This window comes from Capra hircus, chromosome 27, assembly GCF_001704415.2.
Source record: "Capra hircus breed San Clemente chromosome 27, ASM170441v1, whole genome shotgun sequence".
Lineage (NCBI taxonomy): Eukaryota > Metazoa > Chordata > Mammalia > Artiodactyla > Bovidae > Capra > Capra hircus.
The window spans coordinates 12,344,709-12,370,344 of NC_030834.1; the positions used below are offsets into that span (position 1 = coordinate 12,344,709).

At 45.5% G+C, this 25,636-nt stretch overlaps 2 protein-coding genes across 2 annotated transcripts in view; one reads left to right on the forward strand and one right to left on the reverse strand.

Annotated features, from left to right (window-relative positions):
• On the forward strand, nt 7,218–14,935 carry STAR (steroidogenic acute regulatory protein). The gene is made up of 7 exons (XM_013975437.2): nt 7,218–7,575; nt 8,830–8,943; nt 9,210–9,337; nt 11,156–11,314; nt 11,430–11,614; nt 12,340–12,433; nt 13,154–14,935. Exons 1-7 carry the CDS (start codon nt 7,512–7,514, stop codon nt 13,265–13,267), a joined length of 858 nt encoding a protein of 285 aa, XP_013830891.2. The 5' UTR covers nt 7,218–7,511; the 3' UTR covers nt 13,268–14,935.
• Nucleotides 16,253–25,636, reverse strand: part of ASH2L (ASH2 like histone lysine methyltransferase complex subunit) — a 28,657-nt gene continuing 19,273 nt past the window's right edge. Inside the window, exons 11-16 of the mRNA XM_018041986.1 lie at nt 20,708–20,875; nt 20,222–20,415; nt 19,308–19,400; nt 17,962–18,060; nt 17,083–17,142; nt 16,253–16,981 (exon numbers count right to left, since the gene is read on the reverse strand). Coding sequence (XP_017897475.1) covers nt 16,874–16,981; nt 17,083–17,142; nt 17,962–18,060; nt 19,308–19,400; nt 20,222–20,415; nt 20,708–20,875 — 722 coding nt within the window. The 3' untranslated portion in view covers nt 16,253–16,873. The remainder of the gene's footprint in view (nt 16,982–17,082; nt 17,143–17,961; nt 18,061–19,307; nt 19,401–20,221; nt 20,416–20,707; nt 20,876–25,636) is intronic.

The following is a 25,636-nucleotide window of genomic DNA, read 5'->3' on the forward strand; positions in this document are numbered from 1 at the left end:
AATAAAAAATTTCAAAGGCAAATACAGATCTTTACAACAGATTACTTAAAGGTAAAGAAACATTACAGTCTGTTATGGAAAGCAGATCAATATTCTAAGAAAACTTTGTCCTCTTAAAGGACAGAAAACCAAATTCAGGCTTTGCATCACCTTACCTTTGTTTTTTTCTCGATGGACGTGAGTCTGAGTGAACTCCAGGAGTTGGTGATGGACAGGGAGGCCTGGCATGCTGCGATTCATGGGGTCGCAAAGAGTCGGACATGACTGAGCGACTGAGCTGAACTGAATGTTCATTGAGAGCCTACTCTGCTGCTGCCAAGTCGCTTCAATCGTGTCCAACTCTGCGACCCCTCAGATGGCAGCCCACCAGGCTCCACCATCCCTGGGATTCTCCAGGCAAGAACACTGGAGTGGGTTGCCATTTCCTTCTCCAATGCATGAAAGTGAAAAGTGAAAGTGAAGTTGCTCAGTAAGTGTCCGACTCTTCGTGACCCCATTGGACTACAGCCTACCAGGCTCCTGTGTCCATGGGATTTTCCAAGCAAGAGTAGTGGAGTGGGGTGCCATTGCCTTCTCCGGAGAGCCTACTCTATGTAGGCACAATTCTGGGTCTAGGCACAGAACAGTAAACAAAGTCCCTGCTGCTTGAGCGGCACACATGCCAGGATGAAGCTTGTGTTTGAACTTGCCCAAGTTAAGTATGATCACGTTCACATGGAGAAAACTCAACCTCTTTGAGTCTGTCTTCTTTTCTATACAACTGAGTCATACTGATTCCCTTGTGGTTTGGTTAAGAGTAAGCCAGATAATGCAATGGAATCACTTAATGAGCTATAAAATTTAATGCCAATTTTAGTTACTCCTCCAACTTGTAAGTGACAGGATGTACGATTTTTTTTTAATCTTTTTTTTGAATCTTGGATTTTTAAATATAAATTCTTTCTTTTTAATTGAACACATATATTTTTTCAACTCTCTATATATGCTCTTCTTCAGATTCTTTTCCATTATAGGTTATTAAAAGATACTTAGTTCCCTGTGCTATATAGTAGGTCCTTGTTATTTATCTATTTTATATATAGTAGTGTGTATCTGTTAATCCCAAACTCCTAATTTATCCCTTCTCCCACCTTACCTTTAATATTAAAATTCATGTACTCATGAATTTATTTATTTAAATTTATTAATTAGTTAATGTATGTACTTATTTAAAATTGTTCTAATCTTAGCCAGTCCTGATCACAAACAAAACTTTTCTTTTTTTTCCCTAGGATTTCTTTCCTACAAACTTTCTGTAACTTCCTTTTTCACCTTCAGATTTTTGTCCTATGCTTTTCCCTTTCTCTCTCTTTTCTTTAGGACAAAATTACTCTTTCTTACCTTAACTACATGCATTTCCAGTCCTTAGGCTTTTTTCCCTTGCACAGAAAAATGTTTTCCTATTTAATTTCTAGTGGTTTTAATTATATATTTTAATTAGCTTTTTCAACTCTTAAAAAATCCTTACTTTCTAGTGAAAACAAGAAGTAAGCAATTATAAATTGTCTTTTATATTAGTATTCTGTAGACTGGCAAACTAATATATACTATTTATAATGTCTAAAAACATGTGCTTTCTTACAGAAAACGTCTCAATTTGACACCAAGCATAGTTACTAATAGTCCTAAATATCTTTAGTTCATCTGTAAAAGGAAGCCTATGTTCAGTAATTAATGTTTTAGTAACTTAAACACAGATCGTCAATAAACCTCCATCATTTAATTTAATTTAGCAAAATTGGACAGTCTGAAGTTACCGAATATCTGGGGAAACTATTTTTAAGTGGCCATTCCTAAAGTATAATTATTTCTAAAGATTTTACCTAAAAACTCCTATTTACATTTAATTCACTTATAAGAGTTTATCATACCAAATTATTTTTCTTTCTGATAAATTTTTGTAACAGAAATAATAAGATCTTATTTGACTACTGGTAAACCTAAGTACAATAAAAGCATTATATTTAATGTTGCTGACCCTAAAGACATATCTGTATTCATTAAGCCAACAAACTCAAGCTAACTTTAATAACAAATGTTAACTTAATACTGAATAATTCCCAAAATATGTGAACCTGAAATTAATTTGGGTTAGTTTCTAAGAATTTATATAAGCATTAATTTCCTGTGTAAGCCAATTAAATAGAGCTCATTTCCAAATTAATTTCTGTGACACCACCCAAAGGTAGAGACGTGTCATATTTAAAATGATATCTATATATAACAAATAGTGAAAGTGAAGTCGCTCAGTCGTGTACAACGCTTTGCGACCCCATGGACTGTAGCCTACCAGCCGCCTCTGTTCATGGGATTTCCATTCCAAGCAAGAACACTGGAGTGGATTGCCATTTCCTTCTCCAGGAGATCTTCCCGACCCAAGGACTAAACCCGGGTCTCCCGCATTGTCGGCAGACGCTTTACTGTCTGAGCCTCCAGGGAAGTCCATATATAACAAGTAGAGACCTATCTATATCATATCCATAAAGGACAAACATAGAGACAGGTACAATGAGATCTCATAGCCTCATTGTAAAATTTAGTCATAAATCAGATTGTACAATATGAAACTCAATAGCTTACAAATAGCAGTTTGAATAAGTTAAGTTTCCTAGCTTGAGTTTTTAAAAGAGACTTCTGTTTCTCTCTCTCTCTTTGTTTTCCTCTCAGTCTCAGGAATTAGGTCTGGTAGAATATATTTACAGCTCAAAGGCACAAAGAAAGTAAAGCAAATTCTTCCTAGAACTTGTTCCTTTAAGGTCAGAATTCCGAAGATGGTTTATGAAGCCAACTTTCTTCAATTGTATACACAAAAGAGTTTTGGAATGTCAAAAAGAGCCCCCATCTTGCTAAAGCAATCTTAAGAATGAAGAATAAAGTTAGAGGGATGGGAGGGGAGTTTGGGGGAGGATGGATATGTGTATATGTATGGCTGAATTCCTTTGATGGTCACCTAAAATTATTACAACATTGTTAATCAGCTATACCCCAATACAAAGTAAAAAGTTTAAAAAAAAAAAAAAAAGCTGGAGGTACGGTCATCCCTGACTTCAAACTGTACTACAAAGCTGCAGTAACCGATATGGCATTGGCACAAAAACAGACACATAGATCAAGAGAACAGACTAGAGAGCCCAGAAATAAACCCACATAGTTATGGTCGATTAATCTATGGCAAAGATTTTTAAGAATATATAGTGGAGAAAAGAGTCTCCTCAATAAGTGGTACTGAGAAAACTGGGCAGCTACATGGAAAAGAATGAAATTAGAACATTTTCTTACACCAAATGCAAAAATAAACTCAAAATGGATTAAAGACCTAAATGTAAGACTGGAAACAATAAAACTCATACAAGAAAAGCTAAGTAGAATGCTCTGTGACAAAATTGAAACGATATTTATTTTTGGATCTGTCTCCTGAAGCAGAGGAAACAAAAGCAGATTCATGACATCTAGTCAGATTCAAAGGTTTTTGCATATAGGGAGGGGATATGTGTATACTTAATGGCTGATTCATGTTGATGTCCGGCAGAAACCGACACAATTCTGTAAAGCAATTATTCTTCAATTAAAAAATTAATTAATTAATTGAAGGTTTTACCCAACAAAGGAAACCATTGACAAAACTAAAAGACAACTTACTGGATGGGAGAAAATAGATATGGTATGACTCATAAAGGGTCAACATCCAGTATATATAAACTCATCCAATATATATGCTCATCCAACTCAGTATCAAAAAAAAAGGACTCAATTTAAAAATGGATAGAAGATCTGAATAAATACTTTTCCAAAGAAGACATACAGAGGGCCAACAGACACAGAAACAGATGCTCAACATTACTAATTTTCAGAGAAAAGCAAGTCAAAACCACAAGATACCACCTGACACCTATCTGGATGGCTATCATCAAAAAAACTGTAAATAACAAATAGGAGTGAGGATGTGGAGAAAAGGGAACCCTTGCACACTGACAATGGGAATGTAACTTGGTGCAGCCACTTCGAGAAACTGTATGGAATTTCGTCAAAAAACTAAAAATAGAACTACTTACCATATGACCCAGCAATTCCGTGGGCTTCCCTGGTGGTTCAAATGGTAAAGAATCTGCCTGTAATGCAGGAGACCAGGGTTCAATCCCTAGGTTGGGAAGAGGCCCTAGAGGAGGGAAAGGGCAACCCACTCCAGTATTCTTGCCTGGAGAATCCCATGGACAGAGGAGCCTTGGAGGGCTACAGTCCATGAGGTCTGATATGACTGAGTGACTAACACATTGCTTCCAGCAATTCCACCCCTGGGTATTTTTCCAAACAAAACAAGAACACTCTTATCGATACCAGAGGGGAAGGTTGGGGGAAGGGATAGTTAGGAAGTTTGAGATAGACATACACACACTACTTTATTTACAATGGATAACCAGTCTGGTCCCAGTGAAGCCAGCAAATTCGGGCCTTTGGCCATAGCCTTTCTTTGGCGTGTGCAGAGACAGTGAGAGGCAGACCAGCAGGTTGAAGCTTAAAAGTCATAAATGGAGACCTGAAACGAATTAAGGATGTTGTCTATGGGTTCTGAAAGAAGTCACATGAAAGCTATTATCTAAAGATGTTGCGTGTAAGGATCTTTGTGATGAAACGTCTACACGTGGTACAGTCTCAGCCTCGGTTTGAGGTTGGAAAGGATGCTCCTAAAGACGCTACCTAGCAACAGCGCCGTGCCAGCTGCCCCTGGACCCAGGACAAAATTTCTTTTGTGTGTAATTGGAACAGGCTTGGGTAGAGTGCTCTTGGTGTTTCCCCTGGCCTCCTCTTTGGGTTGTGCTAAGTGGTACTTAGCAGCTAAACAACAAGAGCAAAAACAAGTAGCAGGGAAGGGGCTGTCACGGTGGCTCAGCGGCAAAGAACCTGCCTGCAGTGCAGGAGGCATGGGTTCGATCCCTGGGTCAGGAAGATCCCCTGGAGAAGAAAATGACAACCCACTGCAGTATGCTTGCCTGGGAAATCCTATGGACAGAGGAAGCTGGCAGTCTGCTGTCTGTGGGGTCACAAAAGAGTCGGATATGACTGAGCAACTAAACCAGTTTGTTTTCTTTGTGAGATCAGTTTGTTTTCTTTGCTAGGTGCCCGTGGTGTGAAACAGAACTGAACTGCTTTGCCTGAAGCAAGTGAAACGATTCCTCTCCTAAAATAAATTATTATTTGTGATAAGTGAATAAAAAGGATAACCAACAAGGACCCGCTGTATAACACAGGGAACTCTGTTCAATATTACATGGCAGCCTGGATGGGAAGGGAGTTTGGGGGAGAATGGATACATGTATATGTATGGCTGAGTCCCTTTGCCGTCCACCTGAGACTATCACAACATAGTTAATTGGCTATACTTCAATATAAAATAAAACATTTAACAAACAAAAAACAAAAACACTAACTCAAAAAATAACATGTGCCTGCATGTTCCTAAGCAGCATTATGTACGACAGCTAAGATATGGAAGCAACTTAAATGCCTATCAACAAATGAATGAAGAAAGATGTGGACTACTACTCAACCATAAAAAAGAATAAACTTTCACAACCACATGGATGGACCTGGAAGTATTAAGCTAAGTGAAATAATTTAGACAGAGAAAGACAAAGATTTATATGTAGAATCTAAATAATAAGATAAATGAATGAATAATTTTTAAAAAAGGAAGAGTTCCGTTTTGACGATTTTCAGGGTGACATTTCCTTCAGTTCCCAATTAAATAAGTACTTAAAAGAGTAAGTTCCTTATGTATTATACATGAATCTGGATGGAGTGTTAGAGGTTGGCTTTCTGACACCCTTTGTTTAGCCTAACTGAGAAAAGACATTAGGCCAACCTCATTCACTCCAGACCATTCTTTCAACTGCTGGATATAGTGTCTTTCAACTAAACAGATCCCAGGGTCTTTCTGGGAGGCAGAGTTTGGGGGGAGGAACTCTCCCAGTATCTCTCAACTGGGGACCAGATACCCATTACACACCACCAGATAAAACTCAGCAGTATCAACCAAAAACCGGAAGATCTAAGAACCAGGAGAAACTTACCCCAGTTTTTCTGGACTGGCTGAGGACAGGCATGTACTTTCAAGGCTCCAGATCCTCACCGAGTTCAGGCCAAGGAGAGAAGCCATCTCTGTGCTCCTTCACGGTCACCAAAGCTTTTGACTGAAAAACCAAAAAAAGCACAACCAGAGAGCTGGGAGTTTCCACTTTATTTGGGGGTTTCCTGAAGACTTGACCCTGGGATACGGCCTCTCAGAAATCGCTGAGGAACCGCTCTGAAGTGGCTGAGGGCCTGGGGAGGTCGGTGTATGTGGGATTTAGGTGAGAGAGGTACCGACACTCAAGCGCACAATTTGGTAGAAGTTTGCCCCTAGTCACCAGCAATGGGTTTCTCTGTTCATGATTTTAGTATGAGAAGATGTAAGAACCCAAACTCGTAAAAAATTTCTCTTGATAATGTTATAATATTGAGGCTTCCTTGGTGGTCCGGGGACTAAGACTGTGCTCCCAATGAAGGGGGCAGGGGTTCGATCCCTGGATGGTGAACTGATTCCACATGACGCGTGGTGCAGCCAAAAAACATGATAATATTGTTAACTCTCTAAGGACTCATTTCGCCTGTTTTTTGCACAGTGCAGCCAAAAAACAAAACATGATAATATTGATAATTATCAAAGGACTATTTTTCCCTGTTTCTCAGAGCACAAATTGCCTCATCCTTATCTTATTCCTAATTTCTTTTCATGATTGCTATAGGTCAGTGACCACAGGGGCAATGACTTGATTCATGTAGAACTGGGGTGGGGTTGCCTCTGCCAGCTCCCCGCAGATGCCCTGAGCACTCTACCAGGGCAGAGTTTCTCAAAGCCTAGAGTACAGTTCATAGAATACTTTCATGGCAATCACTTTAGAATTGTTTCTTAAAATGCGGCTTTCACAGCCTCAATTCTGGACCTGCTAAACCTGGAGTTTCTGAGAGGGGGGTCAGCTGCAGAGCCGCACTCTAAACAGCAGGCTGCTGGCCAACCAATGTCACGTGTGCGCACTTTTTTTCTAAATTGCCTTGACCACTGCTTCTGCCTTTTCTCTCCCCTCCATCCACCCCGGGGTAAGGACCAACCTCCCTTCCCCTTTCTGTGCCCTCCCTCTCCACCCCAGCTCCCCACAAATGGCCAAAGGCTCCTGGTGAGGCAATCTCTCTATCCTTGGTGCCTTCCTCTCCATGCTGAGTGATGGCTTTTTTATCTCCCGATGATGAAACACAGCCTTCAGCTGGAGGTATTTAAGGCGCAGAAACACACCATCTGGCTGCAGCTGCAGGGCCCGAGGCCACAACCCTGACAGGCTGAGGAAGCACAGAAGCAGCCATCCTCCAGGACCACAGGCCACGGCAGGCACCCTCAGCATCCCCGCCGGACTCCACACCTGCCCCTACTGCCAGGAAAGATGCTCCTCGCGACGTTTAAGCTGTGTGCTGGGAGCTCCTATAGACACGTGCGCAGCATGAAGGGTGAGTTCTTGGGACCCCGTCTGGGCGGCCAGGGGCTCAGCAGTGTCTAATGGGGAAAGGGCACACCTCGGGGGCAGGCCTCTCAGGATCTGGCCCCAGCTGTGCCTCTCACTGAGGCAGCCTGGGCAAGCCTCTCACCTTCTGCACCTCAACAGCCCCGCAATACTCCCTCACTGAAGAATTGAGCTGGACACGAAGATGCCTTCCAGGCTCAGTCATCCCTGGCATCCCCTGCAGGGCTCCAAGCCATCTTGGCTTCTACCTGACTTTGCCTTCCTCTAGGATGGGTACCAGGAGAAGGCAATGGCACCCCACTCCAGTACTCTTGCCTGGGAAATCCCGTGGACAGAGGAGCCTCGTAGGCTGCAGTCCATGAGGTCGCTAAGAGTTGGACATGAATGAGCGACGTCACTTTCACTTTTCACTTTCATGCATTGGAGAAGGAAATGGCAACCCACTCCAGTGTTCTTGCCTGGAGAATCCCAGGGATGGGGGAGCCTGGTGGGCTGCCGTCTCTGGGGTCGCACAGAGTCGGACATGACTGATGCGACTTAGCAGCAGCAGCAGCAGCAGAATGGGTACCAAGGGTGCCAGGGAAATCCTGGCTCACAGTGGTGGGGGGGAGCCCAGACTCCAGGCCCTCATGTTGGCAAACCTGAGAGCGGATGGGTGGGGGAGAGAGAGAGAAGGGAAAGAAAGAGGAGTAGGACGAGAGCACGGGGGGGCCTCTTTATCAGCATCATACAGTCGGGAGGTGGAAATCAGTGCCTGCAGGACCCAGGGTCATTTGAGTCAATCCCCTCAAGGGACCACAGAGCAATCTAAATGAGTCCAATTAGATTTTTTTCCAATTACACTTTCCAATTACACTGGGCTCCACTGGCTACTGTTTAGATAGAAGCTGCCCTTGGAAGACCTGCACCGGCGTGGGACCATTCTCCCTAAATCAGCAAGTCCCCCGCAGGCACACGGAGCAGTTATTCTCAGACCTCAGGGGACAGGGTGTCTATAACAGTGGAATGTTTTGGTTGGGCAACTTCAGCCAGCCTGGGTATGGCCCCCACCTTCAGGTGGGGCCAGTGAGACAGAAGGCAGGTTTCTGGGCCCTGGAGTCATCCCTCTGGGAATCCTTCCTGATCAAGTCACTTTCCCTCCAGGCCAGCTTCCTCCTCTGTGATGAGAGGAAGGGTGGAAGGGTCCATCTCTAAGAGGCTTTCCTGCTCCTAAGCAATGATTTCCCTCTGTTTCTGGCAGGGCTGCGGCAGCAGGCTGTGCTGGCCATCGGCCAGGAGCTGAACCGGAGGGCCCTAGGGGGCCCAGCCCCAGCTGCGTGGATTAACCAGGTTCGGCTTCGCGGCTCTCTCCTAGGTAAGAGCTGAGGTTTCTGGGCATCTGCCAGTGGCAGGGGGCTCCCGGGTGCAAGCATTGCGTGTGTGACTGTGGTCCCCCAGACCCCATCCCCCCCCCCCACCTTCCTCACTCCCTCTATGGGAATGGCATTGTTCACAGCCAGACCTCTGTGTCTAACTCAACCTGCCAGCTGGGACCCTGTGACTTTGGTCTGGGCTCTTAGGGGATGCAAAGGATGAAACTGGCGGGAGGCTAGTTCAGTGTCTCCTTGGCTTTGCATCCAGGTTCTCAGCTGGAAGACTCTCTCTACAGCGACCAAGAGCTTGCCTATATCCAGCAGGGAGAGGAGGCCATGCAGAGGGCCCTGGGCATCCTCAAAGACCAGGAGGGCTGGAAGAAGGAGAGTCGGCAGGTAAGCGGGCCACGGAGGAACCCACAGCTCCTCGCTGTTACCGTGCCATTCTCGAGGCCAGCTGCAGTCTCTGCTCCTCTCAGAAGTCCAGCCTCGAGCCACAGTCACTGGGCAGCAAGCAGTTTTGTTTTTTTTTCCTTTTTAATTTCGCTGCCCTTGGTCTTCATTGCTGGGAGCATCTCCTCGCTTTCTCTAGTTGCAATGAGCAGGGGTTGTTCTCTAGTTGCGGTACAAGGGCTTCTCACTGCCGTGGCGTCTCTCACTGCAGAGCACAGACTCTAGGGCGAGCGAGCTTCAGTAGTTGCAGCTACTGGGCTGTAGAGCAGCAGGCTCAATAGTTGTGGTGCATGGGTTTGGTTGCCCCCTGGCATGTGGGATTTTCCCAAGCCAGGGATCGAACCCATGTCTCCTGCACTTCCTTTACCAGGGAAGCCCCAGTAAGCGGTGTGAATTCTTGTTTCCCAAGAATATACCCCCAGATACTCCAGTCCCCCATCAAAGATGTTCTAGAGATTTGCGTTTGAGAAAAGTTGTCACCGTGTTCTTAGCTCCCCTCCAGGATGCACTGTACACCCATTCAGACCGTGAAGTGGGGACTCTAGGGTCAGGAGAGGCCTCATCCCCTGGTCAGAAGTGCCAGGACTGAAGCACCCTTAGCCCACCTCCTTGCAGGTGTGACCTGGGTTCACCTGTGACAGGGCTGGTCTGGAATACAGGGGGCCAAGGCCCTCTGGGGAGAAGGCAATGGCACCCCACTCCAGTACTCTTGCCTGGAAAATCCCATGGATGGAGGAGCCTGGTAGTCTGCAGTCCATGGGGTCACTAAGAGTCGGACATGACTGAGCGACTTCACTTTGACTTTTCACTTTCATGCACTGGAGAAGGAAATGGCAACCCACTCCAGTGTTCTTGCCTGTTGAATCCCAGGGACAGGGGAGCCTGGTGGGCTGTCATCTATGGGGTTGCACAGAGTCGGACACGACTGAAGTGACTTAGCAGCAACAGCAGCAGCAGCAAGGCCCTCTGGTGTGCCCCGCTCCTGAGCACTGCCCTTTCACTGGGAACAAGGTGCAGGTCAAAGGCCGATGGCTCTACCGAGAATCGGCTCTATTTCCGCAGCCAGTTCACAAGCCGCCCACTGGCCAAAGTTCAGGCGAGGTCTTTCCTTCTCCAGGTTCTTTAATAGACTACGAGTTTGGGAGTCAGGAAATCTGGGACCTGGGCCCAGCATTGCTCTTGCTAAGGGTCCTGGGGCATCTCGCTGACCTTCTCTGGTCATACATCCTTCTGGTGTAAAATGAGGGGGAAAAAAAACCTGTGTGAAATTAGCTGGTTGCAGACCACTTTCTTCACTCCCAAATGAATCTCTCTCTCAGGATCTTTGAGCTTCTGAAGTCAAGTAACAGCCTTCTCAGGTGGACCTACCACCCCTGTCAACATTTACCCCTAGATGTGGGGAGACTCTGCAGTGAAACGTTCATTTTTTCCAAGTTAATCTCAATCAAAAACCCAACGCAGGTTTGTTGAAAATTTTACAAAATAATTCTGATTTTTATCTGGATGAAAAAATACATGTCAATGTTTAAGAAAATACATTGATCCTCAAGAAAAAAGGGCCCAGGGGACAGGCAGGTTACCTCTCCAGTCCTCAGCACATGTACCAGGCTGGTGGCAGGAAACAGGACCTCCTCTGCCTTTATCAAAGACGGTTCCAGGCTTCCTTGGGTTCAGCCTAGAGTTCCCCTGGCTGTCTGTGTCCTACGCTGGGAATATCTTTCCTCTAACATTTCCCTGGGGCTCCTCTCTCCTCACCGACAGGCCAACGGGGATGAGGTGCTGAGTAAAGTGATCCCTGACGTGGGCAAGGTGTTCCGGTTGGAAGTGGTGGTGGACCAGCCCATGGAGAGGCTTTATGAAGAGCTTGTGGAGCGCATGGAGGCCATGGGCGAGTGGAACCCCAGTGTCAAGGAGATCAAGGTGGGGAGAGCTGGTTGGAAGGGCAGCTGCAGCAGTCGGAAGGGGGCGGCGGTGAGCTGGGGGTTGTGCCTCTCCCCCTACCTGGCTGAGTCCCTGGTTCCCTGTGGCCTGGCAGGTCCTGCAGAAGATTGGAAAAGACACGATCATCACTCACGAGTTGGCTGCAGAGGCGGCAGGAAACCTCGTGGGTCCCCGAGACTTTGTGAGCGTGCGCTGTACCAAGCGCCGGGGCTCCATGTGCGTGCTGGCTGGCACGGCCACACTCTACGAGGAGATGCCCCAGCAGAAGGGTGTCATCAGGTAATACTGGCAGCAGCCCCCAAAGCTCCCATTAATTTATTTGGCTGGGCTGGGTCTTAGTTGCAGCACATGGGATCTAATTCCCTGACCAGGGATTGAACCCAGGCCCCCTGCACTGAGAACACAGAGTCTTAGCCACTGGACCACCAGGGAAGCCCCAAAGCTCCCTTTTCTAACACAGCCTGGGGACACGTGCCTGCCAAGTGTGTGATGAATCCCCAGCCTCAAGGATCCAACCCTTGGTTCCTACCCTCCATCTTATTTTCCATAGCAGGGGAGGAAGGCAGAGATGGGCCACACTTCTATAGCCAGGTCGCCCTGACCCTCCCAGCAAGTTTAAGAACCTTAGTAATTTTCTAAAACTAGACGCAGGGCTGAGGTTTAGCTGGTATGCTCATGTCCGACTGTAATGTTGATGAAAACAGAGTCCATACCACTTAGAACACAGTTGCTATCGGAGTTTCCTGGGGCCCCCAGCACCACCCTGGACCCTTTCCCGATCTCCTGTTATCCCAACTGAGAGGCTCTGTAGGCCTCCAGGCTCCAACTGGCATTTGTTCTGACGAGCTGGTGACCCTGCCAACTGTTAAATCTCACCCTTGGCAAATAGCACTTCTCCGATGAGACTTAAAAAAGATGAGGTCCATGAGGAATGTGGGTAATATAACTAGCCAGCATTCAAGAACTTGGGCTTGTCCTCTTGACCTGATGTCTTCACCTGGCAGAGCTGAGCATGGCCCCACCTGCATGGTGCTCCGCCCCCTGGTTGGAAGTCCCTCAAGGACCAAACTCACCTGGCTGCTCAGCATTGACCTCAAGGTAAGGGGCACAGGAGGAGGCCAAGCGGATGGTGAGAAAAGTAGGCTCTTACCCCTCCCACCAGCTTCCCTGGTGGCTCAGATGTTACAGAATCCACCTGCAATGTGGGAGACCTGGATTCAGTCCCTGGGTGGGGAAGATCCCCTGGAGAAGGGAATGTCAACCCACTCCAGTATTCTTGCCTGGAGAATCCCATGGACAGAGGAGTCTGGTGGGCTCCAGTCCATGAGTTTGCAAAGAGTAGGACACCACTGTGCAACTACACAGCCCTCCCATATCAGCCCACAATATGAAGAACCGTCCTCCATTCTGAGAGAAGTGGACCACTGCAGTGGGAACAAACGAGTGATGGCCTGCTATTCCATCATCTCAGAAGCCTGCCAGGGCTTCCTCTTACTTTTCATATCCAATTTCAACTCAGTAGTTATTTTCCAAAGAAGGAAACTTAGGCCCCCAAAGGTTATGGTAGCTAGCTCAGGGTCACACTGTAGGGAAGACAGGGCCGAAACCTGTCTGGACAATCCCGTGCTTCTGACTTGGTCCTGACAGCAGGGCAGTAATGCAGTCTCCCAGCCCCTGGCCCCAAACAACCAGGAGGGTGTGCCTCCCAACAGGGCTGCAGGACCGAGTCCAGGCACCGCATCAGGTGTGTGACAGGGATCGGTGGTGTCTAGGAAGGGATGCCAGTCACAAGATGGCCAAATTCTTCTTTGACTCTAGGGATGGCTGCCGAAGACCATCATCAATCAGGTCCTCTCGCAGACCCAAGTGGATTTTGCCAATCACCTGCGCAAGCGCCTGGAGTCCTGCCCGGCTCTTGAAGCCAGGTGTTGAAGGCCAGCCTGCGGCTCCACCGGCTCCCAGCTGAATGGGTTTGAGGGCTCACGAGGAGGTCCCTGCTGGAAGCCTCCAAATTTGTTAAAGATCTCACCTGAGGACGGTGGGACAGGGTGGTGGCGCATTTTCAGTAAGATACTACAGCTCAGCTACTACAGTAGCATTTTAGTACCAAGAGAATGGGGACAAGGCTCTTCGAACTTCACTCACTGATTTGTGACTTTTTTCTTGGGTCCTGACAGCATCTACCTAAAAATATCTTGAAAATGCTACCAGTTAAGGAATGCAGGGTGCAGAGGGTGCAAACACAAGGATCAGGTTGTCAAGCTTGAGAAGGTCAAGAGGTCTGCAGGCAATGTGTGCAGATAGTGGTCTTACACAGGGCCTCCCGCAACCCTCTGCTCCTCTACCAAGCGGGTGGATAGCTGTACCAAAGAGTAAGCAACTCCCACAGCAGATGGCTTCTAGAATGGAAAAAATACAGAACTATCAGATTGATTCCCGTACTTCTTCCATGACAGGAGTCAGAATAAAGAATTGTAACTAACATAAAAACTTTGTTAGTCTGTACCCAATTTAAAATTCTACTCTTTTAAAATCCATGATAGTAAATGGCAAGCTCATACTAAAGGAGCCGTGGATAAAGATTTTAATTAAACTAAATCTCTTCATTCAAAGGAAAAACTCCAGGGGACTTAAGTCTTTCAATTATGTAGGATCTGTTACCAGAATCTTTCATAAAAATTTAATTTGGACAATATGCACAAGACTAAATCAGTTCTTAAAAGAACTCTATAGCTGGTAGCTGATTAATGGGCATTGGAAGATGATTTTGACTGAAGATTTTTATTTACCTAAGGACAGAATCAAAAGTGAATGACTGAATGGTATCACTGAGAAAAATCAAAAAGCAAATTTTACTACTTTCCCATTAGTTGCTTGTTTAGATCTGAAACAGCAACTGAATCTTTAGTCTGGAGTCTATTCTGTCCTTAGCTTGACTCGGGGCTGCAATTTCTCTGCTTTAACAGGTCAACGTCTTACCATCTTGGAGGAGATGGCTAGGAGAAGGTGTGATAGCATGAGAGCAAAATCCCTTTCCAAGGTCTGAGAATTGGTGCTCTAAACATCTAAGCTGAGATGGGGTTATCTGGCTAAAATACATATACAGGATGAAAACCCAACCATTACCACTTGTAGTGTTTCCATTCCAGTGATAACAGCATTGATGATTTATACCATGTGGAATGTCATGCTAGCTAATTAAACAAATTACCAGTAACAGAAATGCTGGTATTTATTGAGGCATTGAGACTGTACAACTGATACAGGTATTTATTAATATTTATTGTTTCTTAGTAGTCTATTTTTGGCATAGATGAAATTATGTTTCTCCACCCTGGAAGCTTCAGAGAAGGAATAACAGTGAAGTATTTCAAGAACAGAATTCTCCACTCCCAGCTAAGAGAAAGGGTTGCTTGTTGAAAGGTGTGTACAGCAACACATGCTCTGGTTTCGAGAGAACAGACTAACAGTGAAGAAATGGGCTTTCAACACACACCATGTTTGCCTTTTTCAAACTACGCTACTGTGTCTTTAAGGGGCCTGGGGAGATCTTTTCTCACTTGTTTGATTTTTCATTGGAATAAAATGAGTTGTCAGTGACGACCTGCTTACAGAGACCGTTTCATACAGAACTGTATGAAAAGTGGGTATTCCTGGAGCCCTTCAAATGAACCCTGTCACACATGCACACAATACGATGCATAAACAGGTAAAGCCATTATTTCCATAACCTCCAATTTATGAAAGTGCAATGTACAAAACCCTGACTTCATCATTTAAATAGAAGAGAGGGTGCACAACTTCTTTTTATGTCATTTAAGTGGTCACTTACATTACAAAAAATTTACCCCCAGCTTCCTCTAAACACCACCACCCTCATTTACTCAGAGTTCTTCACCCTCCGTTGCTCCAGAAGCTTTAAAACCACTTCTGCTCTGTAAGACCCACCATCAATGAACAGAACTCAGCCTGATTCTGTTGGGTTTCCTGTTAGGAGGTAGAATGACCAAAACAAAGAACCTCAGTGATTCATTAAGAGACAAATAATCAAAGCTTCTGCGTTGATACAAATAGTCGCTTGAAATTTGGTTAATTTCTTAAACAGCTATAATATATGGTGACCCTTGGCAACGTATTACTGGCCTTTTGGTGAACCACCCTACCTACTAACCTAGGTAGGAAGTTACATGCAGGGGAGTCTGCAGCAATCCTGGGAGGACTGCCCCGCCACTGATTAAAAGAGGGAGGGGGGCGTCCCTGGCGCTCCAGTGGTCAGGACTCCGTGCTGCCACTGCAGGGGCACAGGTCCAATCCCTGGTCGGGGAAGTTCTGCAAGCTGTGGTGTGGCCCCCAACAAAAACGACGGGGGGTGGGTGCAGTGAAGATAGGGAAACACACGAGGGCCCCAGGGGAAGGGCTCATCCTTACATTTCAATTTTTAGTCTTCTGAAAACTGCCCCCCCACTCTCTTTTAAACATTTACTTGGCTGTGCCAGGTCTTCACTGCGGCACATAGGATCTTAAGGCAGACAGAATCTTATAGTTGGGGTAGGTGAGCTCTAGTTCCCTAACCAGGGATCGAACCTGGGCCCCCTGCCTTGGGAGCTTGGAGTCGTGGCCACCAGGGGAGTCCTTGAAACCTGCCCTTTAATCATCAGCTATTACAAAGGAAGGGAAGCAAGGCAAGAAGACAATCCACACAGATCAACAGCCAAGTCCAAAGGGAAGAGCCGGAGGGAGACCATGCGCCCTGTGAAGTTCCGTCTGCTTTCGAGAGTCTGGTTTCACAGGGCAGACTGGGCTGAGCTGGCGGGGCGGAGACAGAAACCTGCCTCTTCGCCAATGCTGGCTCAAGGCGCCCACTTTTCCAACAGTCAGCACGCGGACCCCAACCTGAAAGGGAAGCAAAGTGCTACACACATTCAAAGACAAGTTTTATTTGGGAAGAGTCTCTCACTGTTAAAGCTGCAAGCAAGTGCCTTTCACAATGACAGTCCTACGGACCTAGTAGTTTCAGAGATCCCAGTGTTCAAAAGTTCATCTCAAAATTAAAAGCACACCCACACCAAAAGGAAAGCATTTTTAGACTGCTTTGGAATGTAGTCGTGGATTCCAGCTCTTCTCAGAAATGGGCCCACTGCTTCCTGGGAACCAGGTGGGAGGCAGGCAATGCCACAGAAGGAAATGTCTCTAAATAAGTTAGCTACTGGACGAGACGACCCCGTCCTCTGAAAACACAGGAAGCAGCACTTCTCAGCTGGTGGGTGGAGTGTGTGGTACAGCCCTTTGCACGGGGCGCTTATGGGATCCCAGGGCGGCAGCTGTTGCAGTCTGGTGTGCACAGGGAAAGCCATCCTGGAAGGGCGAGTAATGAAGGGCAGGGATCTCTCCCAGTCCCACTCGACCTTCAACTTACTACAGCAGAGGCCCTGTTCTGTGGGATCTTCGGGAAAACTTGCAACAGTTAGAAAACAAAAACAACACCCCCCTCATACAATTCCCCAGAAAGTCTGTGTCTGTAAAGAGAAAAGGACTTGGTCAGGGCTCCCACGGGGGGCTCCGCCTCCCATCCACTTCTGTCTCCACGTGATACAAGACATCGGCCAGAGTGTGCTCCACCACGGCGCCCCAGCCCATGTCACTCATCTGCAGGGGAACAAGGGACAGAGAGTGAGGTGAGACGAGAGCAGCGGTGGCAGGAAGTAACAGAGACGATGATGCTCGCAGGCGGGTTCAGTGGTACTCACAGGGCGGTACGTGAGATCCTTTGGAGGGTACTTGAAGCATGGTCCAAAGTTTATGGAGACCTGGGACAAATTCAATCCAGGCAGACATGAAGAAAGAGAAGAAACTAGTGAAAACCTCAGCATGACAAGGGAGGCTTTTAAACGTAGCTGTGATATTCAGGGTACAACTGGAACAAACGGTGAAGTGAGTGAGTGAGTGAAGTTGCTCAGTCATGTCCGACTCTTTGAGACCCCATGGACTGTAGCCTACCAGGCTCCTCTGTCCATGGGATTCTCCAGGCAATAGTACTGGAGTGGATTGCCATTCCTTTCTCCAGTATACATTAATAATTGCTCGAAGTGGTCAAGGCATCAAGAATTAGGTAAACAGACTTTGCTGACCTTTGTTTATAACCTAAAGATTTCCTTATATGACTTCAGCAGTGGTTACTGACAGGCAAAAGGACATGGAAACTTCCAGGCATTGCCTTTACAAAATTTTTTCAAACTGGCTCTAATGACAGTCTCCTTCATGCTGGATCATATTAAAAAAAAATCTATATAAGCAATAGTTACTAATGATGGTAGGTTATCATGACACATAACAGCAAATTGATTTATGCATGTACACACCTTATATCCTTTACACTGAACAACACAGACCATGCCGCAACGTCCAGAGGAAAGGTGTGGAGCACAGTAGCCAAGTGATCTTTACCTATCCAAGCAAACACTTCCTAAAGCGCCCAACTGTTTCTGGAACAAACAGGAGGGATACACTGCCTGCTCACTCCTAGGCCTTTCACATGTCCTTCTAGAACCCAACTCATGGCTCTCTGACCACAACGGCTCACTCATCTCTCTCGAGCTGTGTTCGCAGGATGAACAGAGGGTACGTACCGTGCAGCTCTTGTACAGGGAGATGGCTGGAAAGTAAACCCCTTCAAAAATGTCTTTATAAGCCACACCTTGATTGACACCATTTTTATAAAATATTATCTGAAACAAAAACCATGGTTTTACTTCAGAATTTCAAAAAAGAACACTAAAATGAACTCTGCTGGAGGGCACTTTACTAGTGGTTTGCGGGCAACACATCTAAGGAATTCAAGGAGTAGCATAGCTCATTTAACAGCAACAGCTGACACTTACTATGCAGTATCTTAGGTTTTCTCACTGCCTATCTACATGCATTGTTGTAGCAAGTGCTCACACTTATCTGTTTCTGAATTCCTATGCTACTTACACCAAATAGTTCCACTTTCTGTTACTCATTATATTTATAAAAAGTAGCTGGTCTTCCACTGGCCCTTTGGAGTGACACCCTTTTAAGCTTATTTATTTGTCCCCTTCCCTTGCCTCAGGTCCTCCCTTCTGCACTTCTACTTTGAAAATCTCGCAGATCTTCTGTCAAGGTCCTGGAATTCTCCTTTCTTTGTCCGTTCTTTCTTGAAACTCTCCTGAATTTTCTCTCTTAACCACCTGAGAGGGACTTCAGACAAAGCTGCTTTTTCTGAAGTACCTTTCTCTCTTCTTCCCAGGAACAGCTATGTTCCACCTGGCTGTATTTTCTGGCTCAATTAACTGCGTGCCTTCACTACTTTCCCCTAAAACAACCAGAATCCTAAGTGTATCCTCCCACACTTGCTTCTATTACTGTTAATCACAGGTGGCTTCACAGCATTTTTATGAAGGAATGTCCCCAGCTCAGGACTTTTCTTCCAACCCTTCCCCTTCTACTTATGGTCCTTGTGGTTGGTCCAGATCCACCAGCCCTTCTTTGATCGTGCTGTAACTTGGGAAAAACATATTCCTAACAACTCTGGAGAAGGGACGTGGGGAAAGTTCTGGAAGACACTGAACAAGCCATCAGAGCTCCTGTTGCCCCGGGTCACATACCGAGGCCAGCATGTCCTACTCCAGGGTCCGCCCCTCTGCCCTTGCTCCCTGCTTTGATAAAGGACCACTATCTCTGGCTTGCTTCCTTGACTGCCTGCAGACATTCCTTATTCAGCTGCTGTTCTATATCCTTTTCTCCGAGAACCTAGGCCAGCCTTCTCGCAGCAGCAGGCAGCCCAGGAAGAACCAAACACGGCAGGCAGGAGAGAGCGTCGGCCCTGCTGTTGTGGTAGCAGCAGCAATCACTCCGCTGCGCCGTGGGCCTCAGTTCCCTCACTTTCATAACAAGGGGCTTGGGCCCAGGGAACAAACTCTTCTACTTCTGACATTTAATGACCACGACTCACCTCACTGTGAGGAGTCTGCTTTAGGCTCTTTTCTGCTTTATCCACAAAGTCTTTTTCTTCAAAATACAAATAACTCTTGAACTTTATTAAAGCCTTGGAAACCGAGAGAGAGAAAAGGAACAGTGAAGCAGCAGCTACATCATGAAAAAAAAAAAGAGGCCAGATTCACATAAATAGCATGAGTCTTTGTGTTTTGAACAAAACTTACTATCTCTGCAGAGTCAGCTTTGTTATACTTTGAAACATGTGCACCTTAAGAATTACCAGATGGTACACACTTTTTAAACATCTTCATAAAAGGCCCTTACTAAGACTCCTCTGTCCAAGGGATTCTCCAGGCAAGAATACTGGAGTGGGTAGCCTTTCCCTTCTCCAGGGGATCTTCCCAACCCATGAATCAAACCCAGGTCTCCCACATTGCAGGTGGATTCTTTACCAGCTGAACCACAAGTGAAGCTCTCTGAAGTACTTGGCAGAGGTTACTTGGTGGGGGTTAAAAAAACATGGATTAATGGCTGGTAGAGGAATGAACAGATAACATGGTTTTTATATATCTATTTGGCTGCATCAGTTCTTAGTTGTGGCACATGGGATCTTCGTGGCAGAGCACGGGCTGGGTTGCTCTGCGGCATGTGGGATCCCAGTTCCCCAACCAGGGATCAAACCCCGTAAGCCGTACTTCAAAGTGGATTCTTACCCATGGGACCACCAGGGAAGTCCTTGGATAACATATGATAATGGCAGAATCTAGGCATTGGGTATTTGGACGCCTTTTAAATTCTTTGAAATGTGTTATGTCTTAAAATTTCAAAAATGAAATATTGGGAAAGATAAGCATCAAGAGAACATGCAGCTGCAGGTATCGGCTGCCACTGGTCTTCAAACCCAGGAATCTCTCAGGAGGACAGACTCACCTTATCTTTGTAGGTATCGGGCAGTGACTTGGCTGTCTCTGTATCTTCGGGAAGATTGATATAAAACCCCAGGACGTCTCCCTGTCCGTAGCCAGAAGAGTAGTGTTTGCCAATGGACTGGTGGAATTTGGTTCCCTTTTTGCTCCGCCAAGAATAACTAAATTTATCATAACCTAAGGGAGCCTGAAGGTTACCTGTTCCAATAAAAATATACACAGCAAGTCAGGACTGCAAGTCAACTCTGGCCTGCTAAAAGAAAAGATTCTACTCCTTTTTAATTTTTTTTACCAATTTTGTCAAACTGCTAACAAACTATTTCTCACAAGCAGTGAATTATAAAAATATTCCTAGGAACTTCAACCTACCTAAACCCTCAGGAATTGAACGTTATGCCCACAATCCAATAAGCCCCAAAGTCATGAAGACCAGCCAGACGGTGGACACCTCTCCACCTGTCGCTGTGTCCATATCACAGCCCCGGCTTACCTAACGGCTGGGACCAGCCCAGTCTGGCGGCAGTGTCTGGCGGCATCTCATCCACTGTGATTTCAAAGTACCAGGCACCTTTCCGAACCCCATGAGAAGCCCGAACCATAGAGTAGCCCTTCTCGCCGACCACAGTCAGCCGGTCATCGGAGATCTTTAACTGGGGAGCTACAGTGATAGAGATGAAAAGAAAGCCGGCAACTTACTCGAAATACCTGGAGAAAATAGCCGCAAAAACACAAAGTCTCTTACCCTCCAGTCAAGCAAAACTAAAAATCAGAAATATCAAGTCAGGAATTTGAAATATTCGTTTAGGAACTAAAAACTTCAAGATACAGATGAAGGCACAGAAAGAAAGAAAAAGGAAAAAAAGCTGTCAAGCAGCCACTTGTTGTTATATATGATTATTTAAGATGGCAGGTGAAAGTGATTATACTATCTATTCCCTAAAATACAACTGTGTTTAGATCCTGATGTGTGACTAAATCATCAGGATTTAGAAGACATTTTATTTGAAACAATTTCAAGCTTTCAAAAATAGTAGAATCCTCCCATGTCCTGCACTCAGCTCCCTCAAGTGTGAACACCATCTATGACCACATTACAAGGACCATACTGACAGGACGCAGTATGCGCGATCATTTCTGTGATACTCTTGTCGAGAATGTAGAACTTGGATCACGAGGAACCAGATGAAACTAAACTGAGGGATACTCTGTAGAACTGGTCTCTTCATTTTCAGAAGTGTCAAAGTCTAGGAGAGGTGAAGAAACTGTTTCAGGCTGAAGCAGAATTAAGAATCACGACAACTAAATGCAGCAAATTGTTTTCAACTGGATGCTTTTGCTATGATAGACACACTAGATCATCTGGAGAAACCTGCCCAGAGTCTGAGGATCGGATGGCAGCGATCAGATGCTAGCTTTCTGCCTTTGGTGGCTGTGTACTGGTTCTATAGGAATGTAAGTTTAAAAAATAACTACTAGCTCTTTGATATTCTTCCTGTCAAGGGATGGAGTCTAATTTCTCTCCCCTTGAGTGCGGAATGAATTTAGTGACGATTTCCAAATAAAATGAAGCTGGAGTTGACTGTCTGACCTTAAGATGGGTCAAACGCATTATGGCTCCCTGATCACCTGCTCTGGGAGAAGTTAGCTTCAAGTGAAAGTGAAAGTCGATCAGTTGTGTCCAACTCTTTGTGACCCCACGGACTATACAGTCCATGGAATTCTCCATAGCTTCCAAGGATGAGGACAAATTAGTACTCTATGGAAAGGACCACAAGTGAGGATCTAAGGGTGTCCCGTCCAAGCTGGGTGTCTGAGCCGTCTTGGAAAGAGACTTGTCAGCCCCAGCTAGGAGCTTGACAACCTCCTGAGTTTCCCTGAGCCAGGCCACACAGCTAAGCTGCTCCCAGATTCCGGACCCTCAGAAACTGTGGGCTGATGAACACTGGTAGTTTTAGACTGCTAGGTTTTATGGTGATTCACTGTGTAGCACTAGATAACACAAAGAGAATGTCCTGTCTGTAAGAAACACAAAATAAACTTCTCAGTGGTTGAAAGGACATCATGGCAACTTACTCTCAAGCGGTTTAGGGAAAAAAAAACAACAAGTTTCCTACAGTTCTTACAACTTTCTTAAGAAATAAATCTGAGGGGACTTGTTTGGTGGTCCAGGGGTTGGGAATCTGCCTTGCGATGCAGGGGATGCAGGTGCCATCCCTGGTCAGGGAACTAAGATCCCACTCGCCACGAAGCAACTAAGCCCATGGGCGCTGCAGTGAGGACCCAGCACACCACAGCTAAGACCTGACACAGCCAAATAAATACATAAATAATTTTTTTTTAAAGTAATAATTTGGCTCTCCTGGTGGCTCAGATTATAAAGAATCTGCTTGCAATGCAAAAGATCCAGGTTTGACCCCTGGTTCGGGAAGATCCCCTGGAGAAGGCAATGGCAACCCACTCCAGTATTCTTGCCTGGAGAATTCCATGGAGAGAGGAGCCTGGTGGGCTACGGTCCATGGGGTCGCAAAGAGTTGGACACGACTGAGTGACTAACACTTTTACTTTCTTTAAAAAATAATAAACAAATCTGAAATAACTTCAAAATAAAGTTTAAAAGATACTATATAGATGGTTAAGTTTTAAAAGGCTCAGTACAAGCAGCAGGAGCCACTACTATCCTATGCACTAAGTTCTAACAAGTCACTGCTAAGGGCCAATGGTCTCCCCTTTTCTCCCCTCCAGAATTACAGCTAAGAGTGAAACAAGACAAGGATCACTGCTTAAACCCGGACGTCACTTATCTGGCCCTTCCCTACTCTCAAAGTATGCTTGTCATTCAGTTCAGTCGCTCAGTCGTGTCCGACTCTTTGCGACCCCATGAATCGCAGCACACCAGGCCTCCCTGTTCATCACCATCTCCCAGAGTTCACTCAGACTCATGTCCATCGAGTCCGTGATGCCACCCAGCCATCTCATCCTGGGTCGTCCCCTTCTCCTCCTGCCCTCAATCTCTCCCAGCATCAGAGTCTTTTCCAATGAGTCAACTCTTTGCATGAGGTGGCCAAAGTACTGGAGTTTCAGCTTTAGCATCATTCCCCCCAAAGAAATCCCAGGGTTGATCTCCTTCAGAATGGACTGGTTGGATCTCCTTGCAGTCCAAGGGACTCTCAAGAGTCTTCTACAACACCACAGTTCAAAAGCATCAATTCTTCGGCGCTCAGCCTTCTTCACAGTCCAACTCTCACATCCATACATGACTACTGGAAAAACCACAGCCTTGACTAGACGGAACTTAGTCGGCAAAGTAATGTCTCTGCTTTTGAATATGCTATCTAGGTTGGTCATAACTTTTCTTCCAAGGAGTAAGCATCTTTTAATTTCATGGCTGCAGTCACCATCTGCGGTGATTTTGGAGCCCCCCAAAATAAAGTCTGACACTGTTTCCACTGTTTCCCCGTCTATTTCCCATGAAGTGATGGGACTGGATGCCATGATCTTTGTTTTCTGAATGTTGAGCTTTAAGCCAACTTTTTCACTCTCCTCTTTCACTTTCATCAAGAGGCTTTTTAGCTCCTCTTCACTTTCTGCCATAAGGGTGGTGTCATCTGCATATCTGAGTGTATTGATATTTCTCCCGGCAATCTTGATTCCAGCTTGTGCTTCTTCCAGTCCAGCGTTTCTTATGATGTACTCTGCATAGAAGTTAAATAAGCAGGGTGACAATATACAGCCTTGACATACACCTTTTCCTATTTGGAACCAGTCTGTTGTTCCATGTCCAGTTCTAACTGTTGCTTCCTGACCTGCATACAGATTTCTCAAGAGGCAGGTTAGGTGGTCTGGTATCCCCATTTCTTTCAGAATTTTCCACAGTTTATCGTGATCCAGGAGTCAATCCTGCAACGGTTCATTACACCAAGGGATTATGTCCAAGTGATTTCACTACGTCTCCTTCACTTTTGATTGACAAGCATCAGTATAAGAGTTACAGCTTTTAGCATCAATTCAAGAAATAATGGGAGAAGGCAATGGCAACCCACTCCAGCACTCTTGCCTGGAAAATCCCATGGACAGAGGAGCCTGGTAGGCTACAGTCCACGGGATCGCTAGGAGTCAGACACGACTGAGCAACTTCACTTTCACTTTTCACTTTCATGCATTGGAGAAGGAAATGGCAACCCACTCCAGTGTTCTTGCCTGGAGATTCCCAGGGACAGGGAAGCCTGGTGGGCTGCCGTCTCTGGAGTCGCACAGAGTCGGACACGACTGAAGCGACTTAGCAGCAGCAGCAAAAAATAATGAAGGGGACTTCCCTGATGGTCCATGGGTTAAGAATCTGCCTGCAAATGCCAGGGACAGGGATTCGATCCCTGGTCCAGGCGGATCCCACATGCTCGGAGCAGCTAAGCCTGTGCACCACAACTACCGAAGCCTGCGTGCTCGGCAGCCCAGGCTTCAGGACGAGAGGCCACTGCAATGAGGAGCCTTCGCACAACAACAAAGACCCAGCACGGCCAACAAATACATAAATTTTGAAAAAATTAGAAAATTTAAAAAAAAAGGAAAGAAAGAATGAAGGGCTTCCTAATGCAATAACTATATGGATGTGTTCAGATTTAATTAAAAGAAAGAGGCATATTTTCAACAACCATGGAAATGTGAACTGAGTATGGAATACTTAAGAAATTATTATTCACCTTCATTAGGTAACATAATGTCATAGTGGTTATGTTTTTAAAAAATCCTTGTTGGAGATAAATACTGAGATATTTATGGGTGAAATAATATGCTATCTGGAATTTGCATTAATACTCCAGAAACACAGCAAAAAAAAATTCATGAAGTGCAGCTGTCTAAAAGTAGTTTCTTTAAATTCACTTTCACATTCTAAAGGATAAGAATGCTATTTTAGTAAGTGAATAAATTATGCCATTAAAAGAACTATTATACGTTAAAAAGTTTCACATTTCAAAAAAGCCATATACAAAGTCAAAAGACAACTGACAAACCGGGAGAAAATGTTTATAACATATACCACAGACAAAGGGCTAACATCCCCAACATGTGAAGGGACAAAATATCAAACTCCCAACAGAAACAGGGGAAATAAAACAACACAAACCTAATTCACAAGGTAACAACTCAAACAAGAAAATAATGTTCAAAGAAACACAAAATCCTGAGACTCCACTTCTCACCTCTCAGATGGGCCAAAATTAATACCCAGGAAATCTTCTGTTTGTGAGGTTACATGGAAACAAACATTCTCTACATTGCTGGTGGAAATGCAAACGAGCATGACCTTTTGAAGGGAAACTTGGCAATATTTTACAAAACCACATATATATGTATTTTGGCTCAGCAATTCCACTTCTAGAATTCTACCTTGGAAAATACACCACCAATAATACACACACAC